This window comes from Ooceraea biroi, chromosome 9 (genome assembly GCF_003672135.1).
Source record: "Ooceraea biroi isolate clonal line C1 chromosome 9, Obir_v5.4, whole genome shotgun sequence".
Taxonomy (NCBI): domain Eukaryota; kingdom Metazoa; phylum Arthropoda; class Insecta; order Hymenoptera; family Formicidae; genus Ooceraea; species Ooceraea biroi.
Window position 1 is genome coordinate 14,187,013 of NC_039514.1, and position 25,098 is coordinate 14,212,110.

At 35.9% G+C, this 25,098-nt stretch overlaps 1 protein-coding gene across 9 annotated transcripts in view; it reads right to left on the reverse strand.

Annotated features, from left to right (window-relative positions):
- Positions 1 to 60: 60 nt before the first annotated feature.
- The window catches only part of LOC105275979 (histone-lysine N-methyltransferase 2C), a 33,883-nt gene continuing 8,845 nt past the window's right edge, over positions 61 to 25,098 (reverse strand). For 2 of the 9 annotated variants that reach the window (XM_026972465.1, XM_026972466.1), the window contains 24 exons: positions 23,465 to 24,130; positions 20,487 to 20,622; positions 20,211 to 20,311; positions 19,467 to 20,091; positions 19,202 to 19,381; positions 18,733 to 18,942; positions 18,239 to 18,526; positions 17,624 to 18,106; positions 17,152 to 17,324; positions 15,750 to 15,890; positions 13,922 to 14,282; positions 13,428 to 13,615; positions 8,664 to 13,272; positions 5,758 to 8,580; positions 4,972 to 5,412; positions 4,572 to 4,842; positions 4,273 to 4,496; positions 3,907 to 4,124; positions 3,342 to 3,698; positions 2,637 to 2,987; positions 1,895 to 2,460; positions 1,187 to 1,652; positions 847 to 1,029; positions 61 to 692 (listed from right to left, as the gene is read on the reverse strand). In XM_026972465.1, coding sequence (XP_026828266.1) covers positions 600 to 692; positions 847 to 1,029; positions 1,187 to 1,652; positions 1,895 to 2,460; positions 2,637 to 2,987; positions 3,342 to 3,698; positions 3,907 to 4,124; positions 4,273 to 4,496; positions 4,572 to 4,842; positions 4,972 to 5,412; positions 5,758 to 8,580; positions 8,664 to 13,272; positions 13,428 to 13,615; positions 13,922 to 14,282; positions 15,750 to 15,890; positions 17,152 to 17,324; positions 17,624 to 18,106; positions 18,239 to 18,526; positions 18,733 to 18,942; positions 19,202 to 19,381; positions 19,467 to 20,091; positions 20,211 to 20,311; positions 20,487 to 20,622; positions 23,465 to 24,130 — 14,154 coding nt within the window. In that variant the 3' untranslated portion in view covers positions 61 to 599. The remainder of the gene's footprint in view (positions 693 to 846; positions 1,030 to 1,186; positions 1,653 to 1,894; positions 2,461 to 2,636; positions 2,988 to 3,341; positions 3,699 to 3,906; positions 4,125 to 4,272; positions 4,497 to 4,571; positions 4,843 to 4,971; positions 5,413 to 5,757; positions 8,581 to 8,663; positions 13,273 to 13,427; positions 13,616 to 13,921; positions 14,283 to 15,749; positions 15,891 to 17,151; positions 17,325 to 17,623; positions 18,107 to 18,238; positions 18,527 to 18,732; positions 18,943 to 19,201; positions 19,382 to 19,466; positions 20,092 to 20,210; positions 20,312 to 20,486; positions 20,623 to 23,464; positions 24,131 to 25,098) is intronic. The other 7 variants (XM_026972472.1, XM_026972471.1, XM_026972467.1 and 4 more) reach the window with 7 other exon arrangements.

The following is a 25,098-nucleotide window of genomic DNA, read 5'->3' on the forward strand; positions in this document are numbered from 1 at the left end:
TTTAACAATTTAATAAACACAAAGTTTAATGTATGTTTAACGTCTTCCTTTTTTTATTTCTTTTTTGCAAATGCTTGTAAAGTGATTATAAATGATTATAATCTCATTCTTTTGTTTTGTTTGTTACGTCTCACTGTAGAAGGTAAAGTTTTCTAGTTAGGAAGTTGCCTAAATTTGTATTGTATAGAGTCTAGCATAATATCAAAATTATACATTTTGAAATAAATTTCTAATAAATAATTGTAGGAATAAATCCAAGGTTAATTATCTAATTAGAATCGTTTAGAATTATCGCGCAATGGCACTTTACAAATTAAATTATGGTTGATGTTTTTTTTTGTGACTAAGTATACATACGTATGTACATATACACATACATGCGTATATATGTATACATACATTATATATGTATACATTGTATATGCATCTTGTATTTATATATTTATATGAAATTTGTTTCGTTACTTCTTCGTTTCTTCTATGTGGAAAACGTATCTTATCCCATAAAACGTAGCAACAATAATAACAACGGCAGAATGGAGAGACTGGCAATGAGTCTTTCTTGTTTCTTTACATCTCCTTTTTTTTCGTCGTTGGTTTTAATTCATCCACTTACGACAATTAGGAGCGCCACACGCGCATGCAATTTTGTGTTGATCATCCTCGATATCAAATTTGTAGTCATATGCCAACTGGAAGAGAAGAGTAACAAATTATATTTACGATGAAGGCTTATAAGAGAATAAAAATTTTTATGTATATAATCTCTCCTGAGATAAGCAAAATCTTGCGATAAAATTGCAATAAAAAGATTTTTTAAATCAGTTTTGAAGGACTTGTAATTACCTCTTCACCACGTGAAATCCTGCGCTTGGCAAATATAATAATTCTAAGATCACGCTCGACCTCGACGATCTCGGCAACACAGTTTGGATTGCACGAATGGTTGATATAGCGGGCAAGGCCGCCGCACAATGTTGCATCCACTACTCGTTCTTCGTCCAAACGAAACATGTATATACCTCGATTCTGCAAACAAATAATATTAAACAATACGAAACATACATAACGAATATAAACAGGAAAATTGAATGAACAATAAAGTTTTCATGATTTTACCCAATAAAATAAATTAGAATTAATAAATTTATTAATAAAATCTAGTCAAAAAGATCTTAATGCTTACCCTAGCCTCATATTGCTTCTCCCTGGTTTCCGCTAGCTCTGTTCTGATAATTTCCCCTATATATTCAATCACCATCGTGTGTTTTTCAAGATCTCTTGCTGCATACAATCCTAAACCTTGAATTTTTGATCTTGCCAGATAAACATTATTACGCCACTCTTGTTTCATCTTCTTGTACTGCGAACTCTTAGAGTGTACAAATTGTTTAGAATATGGGCAAGAGGCAGCTTCACCAGCAGCAGCTGCAGCGGCTGCCAATGTCGAGGAAATACTTGTGCCCAACGCAGTAGCGGTACACGATGATAAAGCGAATGGTACAGCCGTGCTTCCTCGCGATGTTCCTGTGCGTTGCGTGTGCGGACGTTTCCACGGCAGCTGATTGCGTAGACGCGCTTCCGTTCGCGCGCTTCCAGTTGGATTGATAGCTAACGGTAATTCCAACAATGGATTACGGCCGTATTTGAATCTGAAACAAAATAAATATCTATTATTACTGAGAGAAATAAAGGAAGAGAGAGACCTATAAAATTAAAGAAAAATAGGCGTAGAAAAAAGTCACAAAATAATTATTAGTGTCACAAGAATTCGTGCAAACTATATGCAACAATTTCTATAAATAAATGGTAAAATTAGCTATCGTAAAAAGCAGACCAGTCTAATCTAATCTACGTAATCCAATTAATTTACAAGCAACTCTGAAGTCTTTACCTGTAGTCAGTAAGAGTCTCGATACCGGGCAAACTTTCCAGCACTCGTACTACTGCCGGCTCTGTCAACCCAAACAGATCCTCTCCCGAGACATATCTCGAAAATAATTGGATAGAATTTGTACGTTTCCTCAATTCGGCAAGCGGCTTTAAAATTCTACTCCAAACAGCTTGCGCAGTAACATCCCTCAACTCAACGTCATCTTGAAGAGGTTCTTGGACTAGGACACGAAATTCTGGACGGCCAGAAACATCGTGGATCGAGCACACGTATCGACAACGTTTGTTGGGTGTCCGCATGCTCCAATAGAACCGTACAATCTTGTAGCCTACTGGATAGATATAATTGGGCGTATGAAAGTTCTGCAGTTGATGGGGAAGCAGTTGACCCACGCTGAGAAAGATGAGAGAGCCCACGCGAAGCAGATGATTGTGCTCGGAATGATGCATTACTGCAGCGACTTGTCGATTTTCATCGCGATTGACGTAGACGCGACGATAAACAGAAAGCGTGGTCAGTTCATTGTCCTTCTCATTTTTTTGAATATGTTGAGAACAATAGGTGCTCTGGAAAAAAATAAACATCGGTTAGTTATACCTAGCGTATCGCATGAGAAAAGCAGAATTAATCAGAATTAATAGAAAAAGATCAGTAAGAAGTAAAAATTTAGAAAAATTATGAAAAGAAGAAACACGACCTCACACAAAAATAATTAAATATTAATTCTATATAATTCAAGCACCTTGTTTTTGTAAAATACACAGCCATCTTTGACAGCACACCCCAGATGATAAACGTTGGTGCATCTCATCTTGAAACATTTGACCGTGGCGCCAGGTTTTTCGCAAACAATGCAATTTAATACGAGACTGTGTTGTAGCGCGGTATCCAGATTTATTAGCGCGCCGTTCACTGTCTCATACACGTCTTCAGACCACAATGCACAATTGAGATGCACCCATTTGTCCACATCGAAATTAAGTAGTCGAGCGGGTCCATCAGCTGTACCATCACCTTGACTCTGGCAGAACATGCAACGACGACTGTCCTCAGTTTTTACAGGCACTACCGTGACTCCCATTCGGAATAACATCTAAAATGAAAATTTGTTTTTATATTTTCTGTGTATAATTTCATATTCTTATATCCATAGAATATAGGCAAAAGAATAAATTATTTAATATGTGTTATACATAAATTTTCATATCAGTTTCTAAATTACGCACACACGCATATAAATAAGTAAATAAATTAAAAAAAAAATATATATATATGTGGAATACATCTCAATCTTCTGAATTCCCTCTCGAAAAAAAGAAAATAAATAAAGGCACAATTTCTTTAAAAAAAGCCCTGCATTAACTTGCTTAATATGATGTATTTAATATATAATTAATATATAATTTTACTTCTATGAATTTTCAATTAATTATTAATAACTGTTTACCTCGGTAATCTCTCTATCAGTAGGTTTCTTAAATTTGGTGGTAGGTTGTATGACTCCCATCGACCATGGTTTGTATCTCGAATCTTTCGACATTTTTGCAGGTGGTTGAGGTTCAGTGTCTCCAATTTCCTCAGCTAGATGCTTCTTCGGACGCTTCTCTTCACTCTCCGCGTTCTCTATATTTTCCAGTTTTTCAGTTTTTACTTTAATCTCCGATGTTGGTTCCTCGATCTCCATACTCTCAACCTTTTCTACCTGCTGTTGTTGTTTAACTGGTAACTTTTTCAGGCTTTTTAAATTATCTTCTAGTGGCTTTGCTTCCGTTTTATGGCATAAATGATCAACTATTGTAGCAGCCTATAAAATAAAATAAAATAAAAAAATTACGTAATATATAATTCAGCTTATTTACTTATATTAAATTTATCACACGAGTATACATATAAAGTTTTAATAATGTTACTGCATACACAAACATTCAAGGGAATAATAATTCATAAATTGTAATTTTATTACATATTACAGATTATTTTAAAATGTGAAAGAAGAAATTTATTATATAGACCTTGTCTTGAGTATTAGAAGGTGTTCGATGCATAAGAGCGAATTGCATATAACACGCTGCCGAACAGAAGCAGAGTTCATCACCAGGTTCAGCTTCTTCCTTGCTTAAAAACGGCAGATCGGATACTTTCTTTCGGATGAGACTGTTAAGAATTACGACATCGCAATGACGACAGAATTTCGCTGCACCGTTAAGAATACTTTGTATATCAATTGGAGCTGAAAAGTAAATTATTGATAATTAATATTGATAGAAGTCAAAATAATATTTCAACTATATGTCCAAGAATATTTCTTTTATCCATTTTTATTATTTTTGTTTCTAAAATTTTATTTTGGTTTTTAAATAATAAATTTAACTACGTACCACCCTCTTTACCGTCTTTTCCTTTTGTCCTATATAATCCTAATTTCTGGCTGGGAGGAGTGGTAGTGCGTTCGACTATTTGATAACCAGCAGGCGGTGCTATATTCAGAATATTGGCAAGATCTTTAAGTACACCCATTATATCATCTGCAGCCTGACTATTTAGAGTTAAAGTCACGGTAACGTTCCCGTTTTCTCGTAAAGGAATTGGAGATTTGCCAAGTCTGTAAAAATATATTGTCATAAATAATAATGCTTCATAATAAATGATAATATAAAATGCTACAATAGATACGTACTTAGGTATTCCAAGATTTTCCTTATCCTGTTTAGCCACATCTTTCAAGTAAGCAGGCTTTAATCTAATTGGAATCGGTGAAATTAAAGGTATGACGGGTGACACGCGTTTCAGCCAATCCGCTTCCTCGTCCGAATCTTCTTCTATCAATCGCAATCCGGGGAAACGATGCATAAGTTCCGGTATAACACACTCAGGTGAGGACGAACTCACGATGGTATCAGGCGAGTCCACGTCGCGATTCGTCGTCATATTCTCTTTCTTGTCATCGGCTAAAAAATAACAAATTTTTTAAATTTATATTTCTAAAGAAGAAATACAGGTTCTAAAACTTTTTTAATTCAATTTTTACTTGTTTATATAATAACGCAAGATATAGGATAAAATAAAAGAGTGCTCACAATCATCCAATTTCAAAGGTGGAAATTCCTGATCGTAAAACCCTCTTTGCGTAGTCGGGGGCTGCTGAGGTGGCAAAGGATCCAATTCGCCAAAAGGTTGCGTGTTATAATGATCAGAAACACCAGGCAATCTGCTTGAACCATAACTTCCAATCAAATCGCCGGTTCTGGTATTGTAATTTTTCAAATTTCCGATCTTAGTAAGATCGCCGGAACCAAAGATTGGGAATACTCCGTAGTTACGTCCCAGAAAAGGTTCTAATACTGCCATCGGTTGTAACTGCCGCAACTGCGCCATCAAATTGTCTACGAATGTATCGTAATCCTCATCGAGACGCGACACTTTGCGAGAACGTTTTTTCTGAGGTGCAGTTGTAGCATCTTTTCCTTGACTCTGTTTTCGCTTCTGCTGGTACTGTCTCCTCTTTAGTTTTTTAAGATCTATAAATATTTCATTTTTTAGACATTTTAATTTAATTATAATACAACTAATACAAATGTTATGTTAAAAATAAATTAAAAAATGAGTTAAACAGTTTTTAGCGGTAATTTTTAATGGTAAAAGAGTAACAATTTTTCATGATAACAAACCGTTTTTTATAAATTTGAACAAGTTTTAACACATTTAAACGCGGAAATATAATAAACACCAGTTTTCAACAAATGATTAGTTTTCGAGATTACGGTATACTTTTTAAAGATAATTGCTTTGTTCGAGAATTTTATTACTCACTACTACCGAAAAGTGTTGATATTTTCTTGCGAATAGAGACTGAAATCACGTACCAATTTTGTCATCCAGTGCGCCATCAATAAGCTCTTCTTTGGCAGTAAGAAAGTCTTTGGTATCGGCCTGGAGTTGACTGGTTGGTGTCGTACCGGCAGATAGAACTTCCTCAAGTCCGACTTCCTTCTTCACTTCAACCAAAGGCACTGTGTTAGGAGCCGGCGGGGTAGCGGAAACCGTAACAGTTTGTGATTGACCCGCAATGGTCCCATGACTTTGAGGCACTTGTTGAACAGATTGTTGTTGGACAGAAGGAGTCGAAGAAGAAGAAGAAGAAGAAGAGGAAGAAGAGGAAGAAGAAGATGAAGAAGAGGAGGAAGAAGAAGAAGAAGAGAAAGAAGTAGAAGAAGAAACTTGTTGTGGAGGCACCGGTTTCTGCGTAACTTGAAGTTGGTTTTGAACTTGTTGAACCTGAATTTGTGGTCCAGGAATATTACTAGTATTAGAACTGTTGGCTGGTGATTGAACATTCTTCGAGGCTACTCCAGGAGTTACCATCGGCTTAGTTTGAGAATTAACCCTTGAAATAGGAACGGTGATACGTTGTTGGGCCTGTGATGCTTCGGTAACGGTGATCATCGGTTTGCTTTGACTTCCAGAACTCTCTTGTTGATTTGTGGAAACACTTGGAGATGTTTTCACCGTTGTTATTATCGAAGATGTCGGCTGTTGACTTGCTGAAGAAATTCCTGAAGAACTTGCCGAAGAAACAGGAAGTGACTTTGTTGTTTGTTTCAAAGTATCGGTTTGTCCTCTTTGTGTTGTTATCGGAGCCGGAGTAGATAATGGTGGGGGCGCTTTAGAAGATTCTTCCTTGGTTGAACTCTGAATTTTCAAAGGCGTCACCGAATGCGACAAGAAGGAAGTTTCTCGTGCAAGAACTTGTTTATTTATTGCTGGTTTAGGTGTTACTAGTTGTTGTGGTGGTTTTGGAGTCTCGTTTAACAATTGAGGAAGCAGAGATGGTGGCGTGGGTAAAACTGGCCGGGCTAATTGAGCCTCCAATGAAGGAACTATTGGCAAACTGGGTCCTTGTGAAGATCCCGAAGTTGTAGCACAGGCAGTATTTTGTAATAATTGCTTTAGCAACACGTTTTGGGATTCCTCTAATCGTAAAGAACTAGAGGAATTCTTGGTAGAATCTATTTCTCTTTTTTCTTGAGTTTTGGACTCCTCCGAATCTTTCTTTAATGTTGTAGATTGATTTTCAAGATCAGTATTTTTATTATCTATAGGCAAAATACCTGGAGATTTATACTGACTTTGATTAGAGTTCAGAAGATGGTTTGAAGCTTGTGACAATGTTGACTGAAGTATGCTAGAAATGCCAGAAACTCCAGTGGATGTCATCAAAGGTGGTACAATAGTTCTAACACACTGCATTGAGTTGGTTACGGTTGAATTGGTGCTGACCAGTACTCGAGAGGGCGTGGAACATCCTGAACTGACCTGAAGAATCGCCTGAAGATTCTGAGAGCGCTGTATTGGGGTCGATGGCAAAACAGAACTCAAAAGATTAGCAGATTGAGTTGGTACCGTATTAGTTCGACCATGACCAGCAATTGAAGACTTCAAAGAAGCAGTGTCTGCTAGCATGGCATTCAACATCGCGTTTGAAGTTATGGAGATAGAAGTCGTGATGGTTCTAGAAGTTAGAGATGCTGAAGAAATACTTGGAGAACTGGAAATTGTAGTGGACTGAAGAGTTGTGACTGAAGAAGTTACTCTAAAAACTTGTTCATTGCCACTGACTTTAGAAACTGCAGTAATAATCCCACCAGGTTCCTTCAACGTTTCCTTCAATTCCAAATCTTTAGTAGTATTGCTGCTTACATTAGATTGAGAGCGAGCTTGATCTGTTCTCGTCAGGGACGAAATTCCACTCTGAACAGTACTTGATGAATTCAAAGGTGACAGAGTACTGGAGGTGGATAAAACGTTTCCAGGCTTTACCGAGGAAACCATAGTGACTACCCCAGTTGGATTCACCGTCGTTTGATTACTTTGCAAAGATGATAGCAACGTTCTCAATTGATGCGACACATTGGCTACGTTGGAAGTCAATTCTGTTGGCTTCGATAGAGGTGAGAGATGAGGAACTGTCGTTGTACTCTTTTGCAACTGCGCCACAGTACTAACCACTAAGCTGGAAGTTGGATTCGTCGTTGGAGAACTCTTTTTCACTTCAGAAGTTTGACTTTTTACTGGAATTTTAGTTTCAGTTGATGAAATTTGATCGTTTTCCAGGTTTTCTTGCTCTAAATCCATTAGTGGATCTTGAAGGATATTCAAGGGCAAAGTATCTAGTGGAGTGGGCATCTGATAAATCATGCTCGATTTCAACTCGCTACTATTCGCCATTTCTGGTTTTGATGAAATGATATTGTGTAACATATCTAAAATATCATCGGTGGACTCCTCCATTAAAGTCTTTTCTTCGGTCAAACAATGTTGAAGAAATGGTTTGACATTCTCAATGTCGGTACATAATTCTTCCTGGGGGTTTTTCTCGTTCGAAACTGTATCTTTATCATTACTAGTCTCTTCAATGTCTTTTTCAATTTCTTTCGATTTGTTTGTTGCTTTTTGTACGTCGGAACTTGAAGAAGCTTGGTCCTTCTCGTTTTCTACTGATTCAGCATCGTTCTCTAAAATATTGACGAGCGATAGGTCATCAGTAACAGGTGACATTCTTTTCAAACTCGTTGTTGGAGTGTCATTTTTATTTTCATTTTCCGCAGGATTATGAATAGCTTCTAACATACTCTCCAGTTCATCTGTAGTATTTAACGGATCACTTTTTTTTTCTTCAGCAATTGAGCCTGAAAAAAATGGAAAGATTATCTAAAATTGAAAAATTATCAAAAGCTAAAAACTTATGAAGGATTAAAAGATGAAAAACTACCTGAAATGCCATCCTCTTCTTTGCTTTTGTCTTGGATTTCTTCTTTCTCCGTCTTTTTTTTCATTTCACTTTCTTGATTTTCTCCATGCTTCTCTTTGTTCTTTGGAGTACTCTCCTTCCCCGACAAATCAGGAATCGACATTTTCGGAGTTGACAGTGTCACAGAAGTCGGTTGAACACTTAATACTAACTTCGTGGGATTATTCAGAGATTCTGTTGCGTTCAATAAATTTGATAAATTCGAAGCAGTTACAGAGGGCTTTGAAGATAATACTTTCAATGTCTCGCTAATAGAGGTAGTCTTCGAACTCGATTTGTTTTGCTGAAAATTAGAGATGTTTTCCAAAGCAGTTTGGCTAAGTTTTGCGGCAATCTTCGCATCTGCAACGATACTCGCCATCGTCGGGGCAAACAGAATATTTTTCTGGTTGCTGAAGGAACTTGATGCCACTTCTTTCGAATCAGATTGACTTGTTATTTTTGGCTCTGTTATGATTGACTGAGTAGTAACTTGATTCAATTGAGAATTAGTAGAAGCTGATATGGCAACCAAACTAGAAGGAAGTGAAATATTGGGTAAAGAAATTGTTGATTTTAAAGGTGGTGTCATGCTAATATTTGTTTGCTGGACAGTTGAAGCCGAAATTTTAATGTAAGTTTTTTCTGGAAACACAAAAGTCGTAGGGCTTTTGTTCTGCTTCGAAGACTTGGTCTGATCATCTATCAGATTTTCACCTGTATTTTCTTTGGAAACGTCAGTTTGCATATTGGAGTCAATTTTTTCTGTTTCTTCATCACCAGAACCCTTTGAAAGATTGTCTTCAGGAGATTTTGTTGTGGGATCAATGATAACGACTTCGGATTCACTTACTAGAGATACCATGAGATCCTGATCAGGAGATTGATCCAAGTAAGGGCTTGGTGAAGGTTCTACCCTGAGTTCTTCTTGATCCGGAGATTCTGGGGTATCAGTAACAGCGACTAATTTTTTTCCAGATTGCAAAGTCCTCACTATATCAAGTCTGAGACTCTTTTTATTTCTCGTATGAGAAGGAACTAAATCTTCATCACTTAAAATCTGCTCTTCTGATTGTGACTCAGGATTTTCGATTTCCAGAATTTGCACTAAATCGTGGCCCTGACCAGCATCATTTACCAAAGCATGGCAAAGTGAATCGTTACTATCAGCAGAAAGATCTACCACCATTCCAGGTTCAAAAAGAACATATTCTTCCTGCATATCACCTTCTAGACTTCCTGAAATGACATCAACTAATTCTGAGTCCCCAAACTGTTCAATCACAGTAATATCATCATTATCCCGCTGAGCTGCAGAACTCAATGTTACTTCGGTGTTGACTATAGTTTTATCATCATCATAATCTGTCGTGTCTGGTAGCTGACTCAGCTTTTCTCCAGGACTTTCTAAAGTTAAAGGTCCATTATCTAATGTCGAGGAGGTCAAGGAAGAAACCTGACTACCTGATTTCACCTCTAAAGTCGTTGGCGAAGTCTGTGGTGGTGTATGCGAATCATCATCGAAATCGTTATAATCAGCGCAAACTAACGAGTCGATCTTAGTTGTTTTCCGATTCGTGGAAGTAGTCATTTTTTCTTCCGTAGGCTGATCTCTCTTTACTTGGGACGTCTCTGATCCCTTACCGCCCTTAAAAGTCTCCATTTTACTCGACCACATCGGTGATCCACCCCTTAAACCCAATTTGAAGTATCCATATCTTCCAAAATTAGGAAATCTTATTAGCTTCACGGGATTAATAGAGTCTTTTTCATTCTTGATAGATTTTTCTGATAATGAATCTTCTTCCCGAGGGATATATTGTTCACCCGAGGAACCACCTTTTAAGCCCAATTTAAAACATTTTAATTTTTCAAAATTGGGAAAAGGAATTGGATTTAAGGGATTATTGGAATTTCCTCCACCTCTGCTAGGATTTTCTGATAAAGTTGACTGTTCCTGGGAAACTTGTTGAGACATTTGCTGTGGATCACTCGAAGTTGATAAATTAGCATTTTGTTGAACAAAATTATGCGGAGTATGAGGCGTTCTTGGTGTTCCAGGATTTTCCACACTTTGAGGTCTGTCTGGCATTGCCGGACTGTTTCCAGTAGATTGTCTTCGCTGCATCTGCATGGGAGAACCCGCTACCATGGGACTTCTAGGCATCATGGGTGAACTAGGCGGCTGATTCGCTGTTGAGGAATGATGATGACCATGAAGCATCGGCGAAATTCTGTTCATCGGACTCGGAGGTTGCGAGACAGGATTCATTTGTTGTTGAAGCATTGGAGATCCCATGGTCGTCTGCTGTACCATAGGTGAACTTGGAGGTTGGTTGTAACCTTGTTGAATTTGTTGATGAAGTTGTGGACTCGGAGAATTCGCTGGTTGAGACACCATCGGCGAGCTTGGTGGTTTTTGTTGTTGCATTTGCAGAAATTGCTGCCGTTGTTGCTGTTGTTGTTGAATGATATGTTGCCGTTGTTGAGCCATTTGAAGCGATCTTTGAGTGATAGAATTTTGTCCTTCTTGCGAAATGCCTTGAGAGACATTTTCATGTTGCTGTTGAAGAATTTGTTGACGCTGTTGAACCATTTGGAGTGATCTTTGAGCAAGAGAAGTTTGCCCTTCTTGAGAAATAACTTCATGTTGTTGCTGTTGATGAAGAATTTGTTGTCGTTGTTGAGCCATTTGCAGCGATCTCTGAGCAATGGAATTCTGTCCTTCGTGAGGAACGCCTTCATGTTGTTGTTGTAGAATTTGTTGTCGCTGCTGGGCCATTTGCAACGATTTTGGAGTAATAGTATTTTGTCCATCTTGAGAAACACTATCGTGCTGTTGCTGCATTTGTTGCTGTTGTTGAAGAGCTTGTTGTCGTTGTTGTGCCATTTGCAAATTTCTTTGCGCGACAACGCTCTGTCCATCTGGGGAAATACCTTCGTGTTGAAGAATTTGCTGACGCTGTTGAGCAATTTGTAACGTTCTTTGAGTAACAACATTTTGCCCATCTTGAGAAATACCCTGAGAAGTATTTTCATGTTGTTGTTGTTGGAGAATTTGCTGTCGTTGCGCAATTTGTAAATTTCTCTGAGCAACATTTTGAGAATCTTGAGAAATATTTTCTTGTTGCTGAAGTTGCTGTTGTTGAAGAATCTGCTGTCGTTGCTGAGCGATTTGTAACGTTCTTTGACCAATAGAACTCTGTCCATCTTGAGAACTGTTTTGAGAAACATTTTCATGTTGTTGTTGGAGAATCTGTTGTTGTTGTTGAAGAATCTGCTGTCGCTGCTGTATCTGTAAGTTTCGTTGAGCAACGTTTTGCGCTTCTTGAGAAATTATGTCATTCTGTTGTTGAAGAATTTGCTGTCGTTGCTGAACCATTTGCAATGATCTTTGATTAATAGAATTCTGTCCTTCCTGAGAAATATTTTCAGACTGTTGTTGTTGAAGAATTTGTTGTTGTTGAAGAATTTGTCGTTGCTGAGTCATTTGCAGCGATCTTTGAGTAACAATATTTTGTCCATCTTGAGAAATACCTTCTTGTTGCTGGATGATTTGCTGCCGTTGTACAATTTGCAAATTTCTTTGCGCGGCAATATTCTGCCCTTCCTGAGAAATAATATCATTCTGTTGCTGTTGTTGAAGAACTTGCCTTTGTTGGGCAATTTGTAAATTTCTCTGAATAGCATTTTGTCCATCTTGAGGAATATCATTCTGTTGCTGGAGAACCTGTTGTCGTTGCAACGTTCCTCGAGCAATAGTATTTTGCCCTTGATCTTGTGCATTACCTTCATGCTGTTGTTGAATTATTTGTTGTCTTTGCAATAGCTGCTGATGTTGTTGCTGAGTAAGTAATTGTTGCTGTACTGGTTGTGGACTATAGACAACGCCACCTCTCCTTTGTGCCCCTTCTGGTGGTCTGACAAATCTCTGTGTTAAGTTATGAACCCTCACATTTTGATCAGTCAACATTTGTTGTTGATTTCGTGGTTCCGGTGTAAACGCACCGGGAGAAGTTGTCAATCTGCCACCAATAATAGTTCTATGTTGTGGTGATGTCATTCGCGTAGTGTTAGTATTGCATAGACCTGGAGAAGGCATTGGTCCTGAGGGACTGAAGGGGTTTTCTTCTCCTTGAGAATGAGGAGTACCAATTCTTGGCGACTGCTGTTGAACGTTATGAGGTGACATCGTTCCTGGATTGGTCGACTGAGGATTACCTGGACTATGTTGTAGAAGTGGAGTACCTGGACTGTGTTGAACAATTGACGGAGTTGCTGGTGAATGTTGGATCATGCTGGGACCAGGACTTTGAGAAACTAAAGCTGCTGGAGAATGCATTGGGGAATGCTGTGAAGGTGACATCAAAGGAGAACAGGGTTCATTTGATTGTGATTGGGTCTGTCGCTGTTGCTGCTTGCTGTGGTACTCCTGAAAGAGCATGCCATGTTGACGAGTTTGCTTTCGAGAGGCATCTAAATGTTTTTGAAGAACAGCTTGATCGTTCGTGATCCGCTGCAATTCGGCAGCATCACTCTCCGTCAGCTCGTTGCCAGATTTACGAAGTTGGCGTTGTTTGCTATTGAGAGACTGAAAACAGATAAGATAAAGAGTTATACATATACACATAAATCCAATTCAAAATTTTATGTAAGAAAAATTTATTATTTGAACAAGCCAAAATTTAAGACATTAAAACTTAGTTTATTTTAAAATTCATTTAATTGAATTTCAAACTAATTTACCTTTCTAGACTTTCGAAGTTTTTGAACTTCTGTCTCATAATATTTTAATTGTTGCGCCAATATTTGATGCTGATGATTAAGCCATTGCTCATACTGTAACTGCATCTGTCGATCTTGCTCAGTAACAATATTTTCCGGTGGTGTCGGTGGTGCTGGTATTTGAGGGATATTAAATGGAGCCACCCTCGCTAAATAAATTAACAAATATTAACGTAAAACAATAAAAGTAACAGTAACAATAAAAAAGTGCATTTATATGATAAACTTTTATGTCTTAAGTGTGAATATTATACGTAATATCAAATAATGTATAATATTGATAATCAAAATTTTGAAGAAGTTAAGATCTTAATAAATGAATTTTAATAAAAAAGCAAAACCTTATTTGTTTAAATAGCTTTTTCTCACAGTATAAGTGAGTTTCTATTTTTTATAACTAATTATCCAAATAGTAGATAATTTAATAACTAAAGAAAAAATATTAGATGACTAACGTTCAGGCGGTGTTTGTGTGGCAATCGGCTGTCTTGCTCCCACCTGCGCCCCGGTTAACTTTGCTGTTCCCTCAGCAGTAACATTACTCTGCTGCCAACTGGTACCAGGTGCCGAAGGAGGTCTTGTTGCACAGGGTGGCCGGATTACCGGTACCATACCCTGAGGAGGTGACGTAGTACCAAGAACATCAGCCCTGAGTCTTTCAAAATCACTATCGCTCAAGAGATTTCCTCCAGTAGGATTTTCGGTTTGTTGTTGTTGTTGCTGCTGCTGCTGCTGCTGTTGCTGATGCTTCTCTTGTTCCCGTTTTTCCTGTTCCAGCAATTCTTCCAGCAGCAGCGGCTGTTCCTGTGAACACGACTGCTGACATTTAAAGTCGATTTCGGGTAAAGGAGATGCTACTTCGGGAATTCTTGAGATTAAAATTACGGTTGCAATAGGGTCGAATCGAGTTGAAAAGTCAACAAGATAAGATTATATGTATGTAAAAGTTATAGTGCACAAACAGAGTGTATTAAAACAATAGTAGGTGTGTTTAAATAATACTAATAATTTAAAATTGGGAATTTTAAATATCTCTAGTACTCTAATTTTATTATTTAGTTTCTATTATGCTTATAAACAAAAATATATAGTTTGGATCGATAATATATACGTATATACACATCCATATACACATGTAAAATAGTTTTGACATTAATGCATTAATCACAAAATAACAATGTTTTAAACGTTTTCTTTTAAATAAGGAGAAACTGATTGAATAAGATTTGCTAACATAGATCTAACGTTAATAAAGTTAATATCGTGCATTATGCATGCAACATTTAAAGGTACATTAAAATCCATAACAGGCTACATGTAGAAAATAATAAGTATAAAAACTGCAGTTGTTAATGATTGTTTTCATTGTTTAAATAAGATCAGGATGTTTCAGCTAACACAAAGGTTTATTTTTATTTTGCAATTTACTTTATAATTAGATTTTATTTCTAATCAATACATCTTTCTTTTTATGTATATGTGTGTATGCGTGTGCGTGCATGTACATGTGTGTCGTGCGCAAGATGTGATCTAACTTGCCTATATATATAAAGAAAAGCAAAATGAAAATAAATATTTTAAACAAACTTTCTTGAATTTCAAGGAGATATTGCTGGTACTATTGGTTTAGGTGGAGTTAAGGTAAAATAAAGATCAACCTCACATGTTTTAATGGAGCCCTGTTTTTTTAATAAATACCTTTATCTGTAGCCTTTCTCATAACGAATTCAATCACCACTCAAAAGTCATGCGAGGTCTATCTAAAATTATCTTGATATAATGATTTGATAAACTCTGCTTCCGCATTCTATTTGAGACTTGATATGTTTCATTTTGAGTGTTATGATTCTCATGAATTTGTCACGAGAAAGACTACAAATGTAGGATCCCATTAAAAAATATGAACTTGACCTTTATTTCACTTTCATACTCCACTCAATGGTCAAACTACCACACGTCCCCTTAGAAACCTTACTTTTGCCTGAAACATTCCTTTTTATTTTGCTTTATTTTATATATATTTGTGTGTATATATAATATTCTATAAAACTGACCCAGTAAATATACTAATAAATTAAAAATTAAAGTAACTAAATAAATGTTCTATACTTCTGCTTATCTTGTAAAATTTTTGGAAGAAAACTTATAATAAAAATTAAGAGTGTTTTTATTTCAATGAGAAAGAAGAAATGCAGCACGAAATTGAGTATAAAATAACAGTCATTTATACACCAGATTTATTTGTTCTCTGCTGATGTTAAAAATGCCCCGAGTCTGGCTCACCTGCAGAAGCAAGGGTCTCCGGTGAGGGTGCGGCACTACGGAACCCATAGGTGGGCCCGCCACCGGCACCTGATGCCCCGTCATATGGACTGGGGGCCGCGTCATACCTCGCCCACCACCACCACCCGGGCACAGTCCCATCTAGACACATGCACCAACACCAATGCATATTGCAAACTTGCACACCCAGGCCAAAACACCAGCCAATATTCTTACCACAATCCTTTCAGTACCAGTTGAATATTTTCTAAACTTATATATACTAATTTTTCCCAATCCCATTTTATTTCTATTAAAGTCCCCCAAAAATGCTAAAATTTTAATGAGTGTATAGAGAAATAAAATAACAAATAAGAAAGAAAATTCATTCAAATATTACAAATGCTTAATTTAAACATTTTTATAATTTTGTATTAATATGGAGTTCATATACAGATTTTTTCTATATACAATATTTAACTATAATAGGTGTTTTGCAAAAGTTCGTATAATATTAAAGCCATCTTCCTTCTTTCTGGATCTTTCCCACTGCTTTCAAATGATGGAATACTGATTCATTAACTTCAAGTTGCCTTGTAACCTTTTTTAATGTTTGGGATAAGTTTTCGTTGAGCAATGCTTTCAATTCATTGTTCTTTATCTATTTGTGACTTTATGACCTTTTGCAAGCACCTCATTTTATGTAAGTAAGTAAAAATTCTATATTATCAATTACTCATAATTTGTCGTTAGAAAATGTTCATTTTGGCACTGAAAGTTTTAGATCTATTATTTAACTACACCTACAATCACAGCAAATTTCAACATCCTGTAACTCGTTCTGAATTTTTCAACAAAATTTGATTTAATAATTTTTCATTTCTCAAATTACAGTATATAAATAACTGTCATAATTTTATAATATAAATGACTACTGTCGTGTTTTATGAACTCTAGAAATTTAAGAAATTATATAAAAATAGTTTTTAGTATAATTTGAAAGAATATCTTAAGATTATAGCCTAACAAATTATGCAAAATTACTTTGTATGTATTTGAAACTGTAGCTGCGCAAAATATTTTTGAAATAAATTCAGCAAGTCTGCGGAACTGACACAAATATTATACATGCAGTGATGAAACGTCTTATTAGTTATACATTGTAAGACACTTGCAAACCATGTTACATAATTAAACATGAGTTATTCACGAGGTTTTTGTGAATTTTCAATATTAGCATCATTATAATAACGAGTTATTAATCTTTTTTCTTTTTTAATTTAAACTCATTACTGTAATTTGTATCAATTTTGATTAGTCTCCTCTGTTTCAATGTACAATTCAACCATCTCACGAAAATACAAAATATCAAAGCAATGCATAGAATTCCCAGAAATATAATTAATGAAAGAATGTTACTTACCTGTATTGGTCCAGGATACGGAGGCGGTGGACCTGGATATGGAGGTGGCGGAGGAGGCGGCGGCGGCGGCGGGGCCAATGGCATTCGAGGACTGATCATATGATTTACAGCGACCACTCTGTTTGCCACATTTGGTACCCCTACTCGCATGCCTAATCTTTGTTGTTGAGAAACTATACATCAAATAATGATATAAATATTATAATGATTAATGATATAAATATATGATTAATGATATAAATATAAATATAATATTACAAAATATAAAATGAATATTACAAGCATTAAATTTAAAATATTCCACGAAAAATAATAATATAAATGTAAAATTTCTGTACTATTCTCTTAATTGGCATAATTCTATAAATTATACAATTAAAAAGATATATAAAATATATTTCAACTTTAAGATATGTAGGTAATATATTAATAGCATGATTTTTATTTTGTGTCTCGATTAAATTTTAATTACCTTGTATGTGTGCCTGCGAAATTCTCTGTGGATGACCAGGGAAGGTCGAAGGGTAACTCACAGTCACAGTGTTCGTGGAAGTTACCACTCCCACCGCCCCATCCGGCGATAACAATCTCGTCCCTGGCGGCATCGGGCGACCCATCGCTGCCGCTTGTTGCACGTGCTGATGCATCTGTTGCTGCACCACTTGTGCTTGCATTGCCTGGGATGTTGCCTGGGGCGATGTTATCGTTGGTACATTTGAATTTTCTGTCAAAGTCAAACTTGTACTTGTTGAACAGGTATCGGCAATCTCAGATGGGCCAGCCAATTCTGGTTTTTGGTCTTCGTCTTTAGTTTCCTTCTTTTGTTTTTCATCCTTTGGATCAACTTCAACTTGCTCGAGATCCAAATCGAGAATATTTGTTTTTTCCCCGCCCGCGATTGTGTCCAGTTCGGGATCGGCGTATTCCAGGATATTGAAATCTCCACCCATTTCGGCTTCAAGAACAGAAATTTGTCTCGTTTAGAGTTCTTTAAATGTATAACATTCTTAAACTTATAATTCGATTTACATGTACGCAACAATTTATCTATACTATTACAGCATTCCAATTCTCTAAAATGTCTCACCGAGTAACTCATCATCGTCATCCGCCAAATCTCCCAATATTGCACTAACACCTTCGACCTCGACCATTGGTCCAGCTCCTTCCTGTTCCAGTTTTTCTAGTTCGGCTGTTACATTGTCGGGAATCTCAGACGCTTCAGAAACGGTTCCTCCCGAAGTCTCGCCTGTTGTGGGAATAAGAGGTGCTCTTACCATTCCCGGAGTAGTACCCAGCATGCGAATACCCTGATTAAGATTGTCCTGTGTTGTTCGCGCAATGCGCTGGTTCACACTTTGTGCTTGATTTACGTCTGGGGAAAGACAGAATTTATTTTATTATTTTTACTTAAAATTTTTAGTTACATTAATACAATTTTAGATATCAAGAACTTCCAACGTGATAGATTGTATTTTATAGAAAATACGAAGACTAATGAAAAAAAGGAAATTACGATAATAAATTAGAATAGCACAATATTTATATAAAAACGTTAAATTCCTCTATTTTTAAACTTGCCTGTAAATCTTTGTTGTTGTTGCAAAATTTCATAAGGCTCGGAAATGGCATTTCTCGTTGCCGGTATCCGTGTTTGTAGATTCTGAGTACCTTGGAAATGCTGTTGAGATATATTGGTAGCTACTTGAGGTCTATTCTGCAGCAGCATTCTAGCGCGATGATCGACGGAACCCTGGATATTTCCTGCTACAGGATGTCGCGAGTTTATTCCTGGATTAATACATCATATACAGAATCTGATGTAAAACTTAGATCCTATAAATCTTTAATTACATAGAACAAGATATTGATAATATAATAATAATAAATTCAGTTTATTTAGACAAATACTTATATAAAAAGCTTTATATATTATTCTGAGCAAAATTAATAAACATTGCATGAAAAACATATTTGGTATATATATATACATGTAATAAACTAATTTCTATATATTTATAAAATTATAAAATTGAATTTGTGAATATACCAATAGGATTCCTAATTAACACGTTCGGTTGAATGGGCATCCTGGGTCTAACGATACCCGGAGGAAGTGGATGCCTAAAAGTGCCCTCGCTGGCATTACTTTGTACTTGAGAATGCTGTTGAAGCTGCATATGACTAGCTTCAAATTGTTGCTGGTTGTTATCCGTATTATTTTGTCCATCTGGATTGTCAAAACATACATAATTTAATTATTATTAATTTAATTTCAAATATCAATTTAATAAAGTTTCAGCATATGATGATACCTTGAGACCAATTAGCAGTAACTCCTTCAATCTTCTTACTAAACTGCTGTCTTTGCAGTAAATCCCTCAGCTGTCTATTGACCTCTGGCTGCTGTACGAAAGTCACTTCCTGTTCTTGAGGCGTCCGGGGGGCTTCAGAACTCCTTGGTGACGGATACCCGGGAGCGGCAGGAGCAGGGGTGGGAGTAGTAGGTGGCTGACTGTAAGGATCGGGAGTTCGCGATGTTGCAGGAGAAGGAGGAGGAGCATAAACGGGGGGTCGCGGGGGATTAAAGACAGGAGTACGGGGTGTACCTGGTGTCTGAGGCGATGAGTAAGGAGATGCAGGAGTCGAGACATTGCCCTCAAAACGCTGGAAATGAGGTTCCTGAGAAGGCTGAGAGGATGCGGGAGACTGAGGAAAATCATGAGGCGATTGGGGCGCTTGCGGTGAAAAGACGGGAGACGGTGGCTGCGGAAAGCCCGGACGTACATTCCGGCAGGCGGTTTGCGTGGGCAGGCGTACCATAGTTTGATGGTGAGGAGATTGAGGCGTAAGTCCACGTGGAGTTTTGAGCGGAGGCGTAGCGAAGGTATTGCGAGAACCTGGAGAGGGAGAAGCTAGAGGTGTCAGTTGGCTTGTGTCCTGTAACAGGATTTAAAATTGATTTTAACAATACACATATCTTTTACGCAAGTTTTATATTTAAATATGTCGAATTTGGCGAGATCACAAATTGAGAAGAGTTTTGAAAAATGACTTACTTGTGCTGTGGAAACTTGTAATTGTGTAGTTAAACCAGGAGCATCACCACTTAATTGAGTTGAATTGTCTTCACTAACTTGCCTGTGCACTCTAGCTATCGCTGTTAACATAAAAGAGAATATATATATATATATATATATATATATATAAAAGAAATTATTACATATAGAAAAGCTAATTTATATAATAAAACAATATTTTAATGTTAAATAAGAAATATGCTTAATAAAATATACTTTGTGTAAATTACTATACACAAATTTATATAACTATACCGTGCACACGTTGCTCATGAATAACTTGCTGTTGCAATTGCGCTTGTTGTTGACGTAGGGCTTGCAGCTGCTTCCATTGCCTTTCCTGTTCAGCTTCTCTGCTGGTCCGGTCTCTGTTCGACAGCTTTTCTTGTTCCTGTTAAAAATAAACTCGATTTAGCCTTTGAAATAGTATTTTATAGAGAAGATCATTACATTTATAACAGAAACATATTATAATATATATATATTACTAATGTTTACGTTAATGAATTATAATACAAATGAAAAATTTAACAAAATCAAGTGTTATTAAAACTATTTCATTGTCGTTATTCATGCTATATACTATCTAATTTAATTAGTACGTCTGATAGTTTGAATATTTTATTTTATATACAGGGTGAGGCACCTAAAACAGGCCAGCTGAATATCTCGGCTGTTATTGGTGATAGAAAAAAATGTGTTAGACCAAACTTGCATGGTTTCGAGGGACACATAATTTGTTCTGAATAGTTTTTTATTAGGTGGACGCGTAGAGGTCATATGAAGATCAACTTCGTTTTTTTAAATGGTATGATATGTTTTTTTACGTACCATCTAGTAGAGCGTTTGAAAATGCGCACATTGATCTACGGGTCAAAGTCATTCAAGGTCACTGAAGGCTAAAATTTCTAAGTGCTAGAACTTTTTCATTTCTGAGTTTACGGTATTTTCAATAGCAGAGAACTCTAGGCAATATAAAAAATATAGATATCAACAATTCCGAACTTCTCGGAAAAGAAAAAGTTTCTAACGGCTAGAACTTTTTCATTTCTGAATTTACGGTATTTTCAATAGTAGAGAATTCTAGGCAATATAAAAAATAATGATAACAACAACTCAGAACTTCGCGGAGAAAGAAAAAATTTCTAAGGGCTAGAACTTTTTCATTTCTGAGTTTACAGTATTTTTAATAGCAGAGAACTCTAGGCAATATAAAGTAAATTATTTTCGCTTGCAGTTGGCCTTTAGTGACCTTGAATGATTTTGACCCGTAAATGAATGTGCGCATCTTCAAACGCTCTACTAGATGGTACGTAAAAAAACATATCATAACATTTAAAAAAACGAAGTTGACCTTCATATGACCTCTACGCGTCCACCTAATAAAAAACTATTTAGAAATTATGTGTCCTTCGAAACCATGCAAGTTTGGTCTGACACATTTTTTTCTATCGCCAATAACAGCCGAGATATTCAGCTGGCCTGTTTTAGGTGCCTCACCCTGTACATTCACAAATGTAAAACTAGTAAAAATTTGATAAATATGCAAAGTTGATATGTTTAATAACTCTAAAATATTTTTATAATTGCTGTAAAAAACAAGTAAATAAAATATTAATTATATAATTAAAAAAAAGTAAAATGTAATGATCTTTTTCTCATAAAATATTGCTAAACATAAAGCACTAATTACAATCAGCCAATAAAAAATGTTCATATACACTGTGACGTCAGCTAAAAATCTATAAAAAAACAAACGAAAGAGAAATTCTCATAGAAGAGTATTAACTTTTTAACTTCGTATATAAATTTTATTTATATAAAAATTAATCTGCTTTGAGATTATTAGCCAACGCTGAATATTTTCCGTGGACATTTTTAATAGCAACAATAGCACGCCGCTAAATGAATAACTAGCTAAATTCTTTTAATCTCGTATATGTAATCGTATATGTGCAAATATACATTGAGAGCGATTATAACCAGCCACCATCTATTAATTTAAAAAGGTAAAGTTTTAATATTAGTATAATTTTGTGTGTGTGTATGTGTATATGTATAAATTTACTGTCGAGGAACATCTTCATTCATGACAAAGAACATAGAACATTCTAAATACCACAACTGCTTCGAGATTAATGCGACAATTTCACATTCATGCATGCCAGAATGTTAATAATCCCAACAATTATATACATAATAAAATACAATAGAGTAAGGTCAAGTACATAAATATAATAACTTAGCTAAAAATTTCACATTCTTCGCACTCTCGCTATAAAAAGACGATAAGGCAGAAGAGATTATTTTTCTACAGAAAAAAAATAGAAAGTATGCGCATAAATTATCATATGATTTTTATTCCTGCTTAAACATTGTTTAATCTTTCTTCTTGTTAATTATTTATTTGACACATTTTTTATTCCATTTAATTTAGACACAAATAACAAAAAAGGATTTTTAAATTGTACTATTTAATCCCTTTAATTATATTCTTGTTTGTTTTAAGAGAAATTCCTTAAAAGTGCAAAGTAACTAAATTAGTACTAAACTACTGCATAACCAATATACAACATATTGTGATACATAGGTCTATCAATCACCCACACAACAAATAAAAAAAATTGTAAGCGACATCGATGGATTTTAAAGGATAGGAAATGACAATGATATATGATACAGGATCAATAGATACAAAAAATAATAGGATAATACTCCTATTAAAAAAATGTGCTATTATCTTCAAACATGCCATGGAAGTATTTAAATCATAATAAAATATAGTAGTCATAATAATATTTCCTTTCAGAAAAAGAGCATAATAAAAATTAATATTCTGTATAAAGAATGATAAAAAACGATATTAACATAATAAATAAAAAGTTTAAAAGATAAAGACATTAAAATGTCCGTTTTAAAAATTGTATGTCAAAATGAAACTTAATTAAAAAATTAAAGATATACGTGTCTAAATAAATTCTTTATAAAGTATATATTAATAATGATGAGTCTAAATAACAATCCAGCTCACATATATCAACTACAAACTCTACAAACTATTAAACATGTATTTAAGAGATAAAGTCCTCATGGAAACTTTAATTGATAAAAATCTTCACTTAATACCTCAAATATATATATATATATATATAAATATATGTATATAAAGAGAACACTAAAAGTCTCGATCAGACACAAAGAGAGAGGCAAGAAAACACTATGGAGGCTCTCACCATGGCATTACTCGGGTGGTGGTGATGGTGGTGATTCTGTACGGGAGGCACAGTGTGAACAATTGCTGTGGGTGGTGGTGGTGGCGGGGGTGGGGGGTCGTAGTGCTCCTGGCTGAGGGACGGGAGGGTGCGCATAATCTCGGACGGAGTAAGCACTCGAATTTGGTGCTGATCTACGCCACCGCTCCCGCCGCCGCTGTGAACGACAATTGGATGTGGACGTTGTTGGAAGGGTTGCTGCCCTTTACCCGAATTGTTGTAGTGAGAAGAAGAAAAAGAAGAGGCAGAAGAAGAAGAAGAAGACAAAGAGGAGGAAGAAGCTGGTGTTGTGCAAGATTGTAAAGTGGACGACTGAAGGCTTCTAGGAGCTTCGGGAGACAAGGAGGGGCTGGGCGGGGTTCCCTGCACCCCACACACCTCCTGATGCTGATTATTGCTGGTTGACGTGATCGCTGTGGTCATCAACATTCCCGGCTGCTTTTCCATGGGCCTCAAGCCCACCGCCTGTTGCTGCTGCTGGGCCGTCATAACGGCGGGTTTGGTGATGATGGTAGTCATGACGGTAGTAGTGGTGGTAGTGGTCATATTGATGGTGGTGGTGGTGGTAGTCATATTGGTGATGATAGTGGTGGTGGTGGTGCTTGGTAGTGGTGTCTCCTTGGAGAGCTGTCGGGTCAACACCGGACGATTCGCGGTCATACGATGCGGTATATACAGAGTGTTTCACGTAAAGAGATGTCATATAAAAGTAAATTTCACAGAACTGATAACATTGTATTTTTAGCATTATATATGATTCTACATATATGTTTTAGTAAAACAGGTTATGTATTAATAATTAATATAGATATAATTTGAAATGTATTCATGAACATACGCACAAGTTATATAAATTTAAATAATAAATAAACAAGAGAAAAAACATATAAATAGTTAACTATATACAAGAATTCACGAAATTCACTGGGACTATTAAACAAAAAAAATATTAAGAGAAAAAGAAGCTTTTAACCTCGTATGGATATTTTTCCTCATCTTTCTTTATATAGCATCCCTTTTTTTAAATATATCTTAATATATTAATAAATTTATTCTACTACGTTTATATGTGTCATATGTGTAATATGTTAGTATATGCTAAAGTATAATATTAAAGCAATAGCTTCACGAGAAACACCCTGCATGTAAAAAATGATATAATGGGCCCGAACGAGGCGACAACAGAATCGGTCGCACCCAACGTAGAGTTCGATCGTTAATACATATAAAACCGTTCGGTTTTGCATTTATGAAACACATACAGGACACATAAGCAGGGTGTATGGACCTACAGAACTGTGAATCTGTGAGGTTTACTGGATATACTTAATACTTAAACACTATATAGTGGTTGTGCTTTTACATACTATGCATATCTAAGTTCTCATAACAGAGGAAGTTCAGGGTCTATTAATCTACATATCTATAAATCTATATAGAGATCTATGTGGCTTTATAAATTCATAATTGACAAATTGTAAATTCACATCAAAGAGAATGTAACAAATTAATTGGATTGTAATAGTAATTTTTCCTTTAAAATATTATTACACATAAGTAATTTTGTGAGTAGATAATATTTACTATATATTTAT